The sequence below is a fragment of the Juglans regia genome, chromosome 4 (genome assembly GCF_001411555.2).
Source record: "Juglans regia cultivar Chandler chromosome 4, Walnut 2.0, whole genome shotgun sequence".
In the NCBI taxonomy this organism is placed as follows: Eukaryota; Viridiplantae; Streptophyta; class Magnoliopsida; order Fagales; family Juglandaceae; genus Juglans; species Juglans regia.
Window position 1 is genome coordinate 4,020,710 of NC_049904.1, and position 6,339 is coordinate 4,027,048.

At 35.2% G+C, this 6,339-nt stretch overlaps 1 protein-coding gene across 3 annotated transcripts; it reads left to right on the plus strand.

Moving 5' to 3' along the window:
* The first annotated feature begins 331 nt into the window (after window positions 1–331).
* On the plus strand, window positions 332–5,932 carry LOC109006772 (serine/threonine-protein kinase AFC1). Of its 3 annotated transcripts, XM_018986150.2 has the most exons (12): window positions 332–734; window positions 1,134–1,275; window positions 1,824–1,850; window positions 2,205–2,358; window positions 2,442–2,490; window positions 2,609–2,723; window positions 2,956–3,047; window positions 3,401–3,557; window positions 3,642–3,706; window positions 4,591–4,688; window positions 4,774–4,879; window positions 5,503–5,932. In XM_018986150.2, exons 1-12 carry the CDS (start codon window positions 642–644, stop codon window positions 5,659–5,661), a joined length of 1,257 nt encoding a protein of 418 aa, XP_018841695.1. In that variant the 5' UTR covers window positions 332–641; the 3' UTR covers window positions 5,662–5,932. The 3 variants fall into 3 exon arrangements, with proteins under 3 accessions (XP_018841695.1, XP_018841697.1, XP_018841696.1); XM_018986151.2 differs by lacking the exon at window positions 332–734 and having other exon boundaries at window positions 1,211–1,275; window positions 2,194–2,358; XM_018986152.2 differs by lacking the exons at window positions 332–734; window positions 2,442–2,490; window positions 2,609–2,723 and having other exon boundaries at window positions 1,205–1,275; window positions 2,194–2,358.
* Window positions 5,933–6,339: the final 407 nt, after the last annotated feature.

The window sequence follows — 6,339 nt, forward strand, 5'->3', positions numbered from 1 at the left end:
AATTAAAACAAATTAATCAAATTATATATTAAAAAAATGAATTCTGCTACATATTATCATTTTTACGTACTTTTTATACATTCTACTGATGTGATTAGTTAAAATAATTATTTTATATTAAAAAAAGTAATGTAGACAATCACATTAATAAAATGTATAAAAAATACGTAAAAGTAATTGTATATAAAATTTTTATAAAAAAATTAATAAGTTTCTTTCAGCGAGTATTTGACTAATTATAATCATATACGAGAATAGGATGACGATGCCATGGGAAATGCCGAAAAGCATTATGGGCCTGAATGCGAGGCCGGTTTTTATTAAAATCACAAAAACTTTGTGATCGAGCGAAGCAGTCAGGCCTCAGGCCCTCAACTCTCAGGTGGCCCAGATCTCTCAAGTTCAACCATGGTTAGAAGCACACCATGAATCTGGGAGTTTGGTTCCTCCTCGCTTCTGGTTTAGCTTCCAGATCTGCTTCCTGATTAGGGTTTCTAGCTTTCGAATCTCTCCGTTTTAATTCTGGATCAGTTCGAATCGGATCCATGGCTTCTTGAAAGTTCTCGATTCTGCAGATTCATCGTGTCATCTCTCTTGCGAAGAGGGAGAAAAATAAAGAAAGAAAAAGGGAAACGCATAGAATGATGGAATTCCCGCTCAAAAACATGGACAAGCGCCCGAGGAAGAGACCTCGTTTAGCTTGGGATGTGCCCCCTCCTCTTCCTCTTCCCAAGGTATTAATCTTCTCTCTGTTTTCTATTTCATTATACGTATTCTGTACGGTTTTACGGGATTTCGCTATCCTTGATTGTTGATTATTGTTTAATCCTGCCAACGATTTCTTAATTTTCATCTTAAATTAATTGAGGTCTTTTTATTTATTTATTTATTTTTATTTTTTAAATTCGAAAATTCGTTCTTGATGTGGTTCTACAATTTTTAGCTTACGAGAAAAAGCGTGATTTTCACTGTGTAATTGCTGAATTTTTTTTTCGCCTTTTTCATTATTTTGTAACTGTCCGCTAGATCTAAGAATTGTCAATTGGTTTTAATTTTTACCTAATTTTCTTGACGTGGTCTGTTTTATATGAATGGTTGATGCTAATGTTCTATTTTGTGCTTTTCGAATGCAGGTGATTCCAGCATACAATTATGCACATTCTTCATCTGTATTCTACAACAGGGGAATGCCTCGCTATGGCTCCCCACCTTGGAGACCGGACGACAAAGATGGCCATTATGTTTTTGTGATCGGGGAAAATATAACTCCTCGCTGTAAGCATATTCCCAATCATTGTAAAATATAGCCCTTTAAATGGAAAAATGATGACATATCGCAGTGAGATAATAATTGCTCTTAGGTTTTGGGTGAAGTTGTACATCGTGTTCGTGATTTATTCGTGCATATATGTAGGATGTTGATTGAATATCTTTCACAATTCTCCTCTCAAAATTTGGTGGGAGTGTTAAAACTTTATAAGCAACCATATTTTGTGGTTGTGTATGAGTAAAATGTGCTTCAGATTATGCTTGAATTGCCACTTGTGGACATCCTGCATATTTAAACGGAAGTGTTAGTATGGCTTCTGGGCTTCTGATTTGGATGTGAAATAGTTTTGGTCTCAATTGTTATAGCATGACTGAACACCTTGTCCATATTCGGTATACATGCGTCGAGAATCATTCATATATTGATTTTATGCATGCTTTTGTTTATGTTGCTATTTTATTATGGATTCTTCTGATCCATGAGTGATACTGCTATTTATTACTTGTTCACTAGTATCTAACCTTGTACGTTTTTTTTCTTATCATACATGCAGACAGGATTCTTGGCAAAATGGGGGAAGGTCAGTATTTCACTCGGTTTTTTATTTTTCCTTCCTTTATCTTTATATGTTTGAATTTCATTTTTCATTTATGAAATGATATTTTCTTTAAATGGTAGCATATATGTTTACTATCTCTTGGGTACTTTTTTGGGGGTTGAAATAATGGAGTTGAATTTCTCTCTCTTGTATATTACCTGTGTACTTGGGCAATGCCTAATTATGTGGATCAATAAATTTTCCTACTTATTAAAAAAAGAATAATGGAGTTGAATTTCTATCCGCACTATTCAGGTTTTATATGGGATCTCATGTTTCTGTAATGCTTATAGATTTTATTTGCTGCTTGTGATCTTTTACCCAGAACTTTTGCAGGGACATTTGGGCAAGTCCTGGAATGTTTTGACAATGAAAATAAAGAAGTTGTGGCAATCAAGGTTGTTCGCTCCATACACAAATATCGTGAAGCTGCAATGATTGAAATCGATGTCCTTCAGAGGCTTGCCAGGCATGATGTTGGTGGCTCTCGGTAAGGATATTATGTTCTCATTTTTCCTTTTTAATTGTTGAAATTCAAAATGATTTTGGTATAAGAGTTTTCATTCTTTGCAGTTGTGTGCAAATTCGGAATTGGTTTGACTATCGTAATCATATTTGTATTGTAAGTATTTATTGGTACTTCTGATTTGATTAATTTGGAGGGGCAATGAAAGTTCCTTCATGCCTGAATATTCTGTGAGTTAAAGGAACTTGCGGATGAATTTAAATGGTTTGAACAGGTATTTGAGAAGCTTGGGCCAAGCTTATACGATTTTCTTCGCAAAAACAGCTACCGTTCCTTTCCCATTGATCTTGTTCGGGAGGTTGGCAGACAACTTTTGGAGTCTGTAGCATGTGTGTGGACAATTCTTGCACCATTTTATATGAATATTTATTCTTGATGCTCAAATAATTTTTCATATGAAGCTGAGATTTGGGCATCTAGCTTCATTTCCAAATTACATGATGCTCTTTCTCTATTTTCAAACCCAACAAATTTTTTCTTTTCTGGGATTGGCATGGTATTGATCATTGTTAATAATTATTTTCACCTCTTCCTGACTCACTTATGTGTTTATGTTTGTAGTTATGCATGATTTGCACCTTATTCACACTGATTTGAAGCCAGAAAATATTCTTCTTGTTTCCTCTGAGTATGTCAAAGTGCCAGATTACAAGGTATTGTTTCCATATGCATGTTCATGCTTTCCATCCATATCCCTTTTTATTTGACTTTGGAGTGAGTAAATAGCAAATATGATTTGATAATACAATTATTCTACCCCATTTCATGTTTACCGCACAGACACTTACATTTCTTCCTTATTCATTTTAATGCCTTTGTGTTGTATCTACTTTCGTGTTCAAATTAAACACAAAATTTGGTAAGAGATGGGAGGTACGATGCCTTCTCATATCGTATATGAATTGATCTTTAGGCATGGTTAAACTTCGAGCTTTGGGGCTGTATAGTTGGTTAAGTTCAAAATTCTGATATATATTTTTTAAAATATGCATTGGGTGCAAATAAGTTTCTAGCGCGGTCAACAAAATATGGCTCCTATTTCAAGAATCTGCCTAAGTCGAGTGCCATTAAACTTATTGATTTTGGAAGTACAACATTTGAACATCAAGATCACAGCTATGTTGTATCAACTCGTCATTATCGTGCACCAGAGGTTATATTAGGTGAATACCATTCCCCATAAAAGTACTTTTAAGAAGTATTTGTCCTTGATTCTCTTTGATAACATTCTGACTTGATATCTGCAGGTCTTGGTTGGAACTATCCTTGTGATTTATGGAGTGTGGGTTGCATACTTGTTGAACTTTGCTCTGTAAGTACTTTCTTCGTATATGGCCCCATTCTGTCACAACTAGTCGAACTAGATATGTCAGTGCAAGTGCAACAATTACTTATCTGAAAAAGTATGTAGCAATCACCCTACATAGAATATCGGTTTTGTTTGAAATTGGCCTTTTAAGACGTATGGTGCCCTTGAATTTGAAACTGTTATTCCCTTAGTAAACTTTTCATTGTTGAAGCTTTACGTGAGGGGAAGTTGCATGTTGCCCCTAAACTACCAAACCCGGTAATTCTCAGCCTAAACTATCAAATTTTGGCAACTTACACCTTCGGTCAAGATTTGACAGTGAAGCTTGTGCCGCATGTCCAATTTTTTATCAACCTTGATGGTCAGATATTAACTGATGGTGAAAATTGCAAAAATTGGGTAGTTCAGGTTGTTTGTTGCCAATTTTGGTAGTTTAAGTTGCATATTGAAAAAAACATGGTAATTTAGGGTGCAAAGTATAGTTTCTTCATGTAATGTGAATGAATAAGTCTTCACAACCTCCTCACACTCCACACTCCACACTCCACATTTTTTTTTTAATTTTTATTTTTTTTTCTTTTATCAAATATTTATTATATGAATAATGAATAGAAAATTTGAAATAATTTAAAAAGAATAAACTAAAAAAAAATTAAAAAATGTGGAGTGTGGAGTGTGGTTGAGGTTGTGTAGCAAAACTCCTGATAGGTCAGAATGTTCGCTTTAAAAGCATGATCTTGCAGCAATCCCTTTCACCAAAACTTGAAGTTAATTTAATAATATTTTATAATTGATTTTGGGAGGATATGACTATATACTTTCAGGTAGGGACATAAAGTTTTGATGCATGTTTACCTTGTATATCACTCTATATTGTTTATGAACAGGGAGAAGCCCTTTTCCAAACCCACGAAAACTTGGAGCATCTTGCCATGATGGAGAGGGTTTTGGGGCCAATTCCGCAGCATTTGGTGCTTAAAGCTGAGTAAGAATATATTGGTGTTTCTGCAATATTTGTATGTTTCTCTATGTGGTTGAAGCTCTTAGGCTGTGTACCTGTACCTAATCAGCCACCTCGCTGAGAAATACTTCCGGAGTCATTCAAGGTTAGATTGGCCTGATGGTGCTACGTCAAGGGAAAGCATGAGAGCAGTTTGCAAATTGCCTCGCCTACCGGTACTCACTCAAGATTTTCACCTTCAAATTGTATATAGAAATTTGCTTCCAGAATTCCCCAATTGATTTCTTTGTTCACCTTGATTTTCTTACATAGTTTTTATGAAACGCCACAGCAATGCTTAGTTGAAGTTTACATTACTGAGTGATTCTGGATATCCTTTGTTAGATAGTTTTGTGTACCTGCTGCAGATAACTTTCTTAGCTACATGCCAGTCCTATGGTACTTTTTGCCTCTGAGAACACTTGGTTTTTCAGTTCGTCTAAGAATTTTTGAAGTCCTGATTTCAACTAATCCCAACTCCCATGCAGAAATACATAGATGCAATTTTGACAAATAAGATTCATGGTGTGTTAAGAACCATTCTGTGTCATTTTTCTTTGGCATTTTTGGTCTTTAAGTATCTGTTCTTGGGGATTTATAAATAAGAAATGATTAAAAGGAGATTCAATTTATTTGGTTCTGATAAGAACCCTTCGCAAGCTTCTCTTAATTACCTGGAGAAATAATCCTGGCTTAGTTTGCTGCTGTGCTAACATGTATATTTGTACAAATTGGATTGGCACTCTTTCAAGCTGTTTCTTCCAAGCTAGATTGATGAACTTGCTTTAAACTGTCACAGAACCTAATAATGCAGCATGTGGATCACTCTGCTGGCGATTTGATTGATCTCGTGCAAGGGCTACTACGTTATGACCCAGCCGAGCGTCTCAAGGCAAGGGAAGCACTAAGACATCCCTTTTTTATGAGAGATCCTAGAAGGTTCGGATACACCTTGTAATTTGAAGTCCTCACCCATTTTAAAGTCGAGAATGAGCGATGGATGTGTTGACAGGCAATTGCTTGTGTCGTTTTGATTGAGCCATCATTGTATAATCATTACTGTATAGTCAAGTGTATTCTTTTTCCCTTACCAATGTTTTTACTGGTTTCATTATGGTATGGTTATCCCCATAGGGCACAGGATCTTACTGATTTCCTTTGTATGCGCATCACAAATTTCTCGTTTACTTTTTGATGCTTATTGAGAAAAAGAGAGCTTGTTACTTTCTTATGGGGATTGTTATGTTGTGTTTTAAGTGTACAATTAATTCAAGTCTTGGGCTTGACAAGTTTTGAATACAAAAGCTTAACCCAAATCTAGTTTGTCTACATTTTACACTATAATGGTCAAATACATTTAGAAGCTATATGGGAATTTAGAGAAAACATGTGTTCATGTAAAGTGACTAAAGAATACTTAGGTTTGTCTTGAACAAAATGAAAAAAGAATAAACCTAAATGGAGTTATTTTGTTTTTGGAATTCACCCTTGTATCCTGGTCCTTAGGAAACCATCTCCTTGAGTGTTAGAACTTCTCTCCCAACACCAAGGACCTAGAGAGAGAGAGAGTTTAGAAATGGGAAAGACCTTTGGGGTCGGGTTTTATATATAGATAAAGAAAATTTTTTCTCATCAA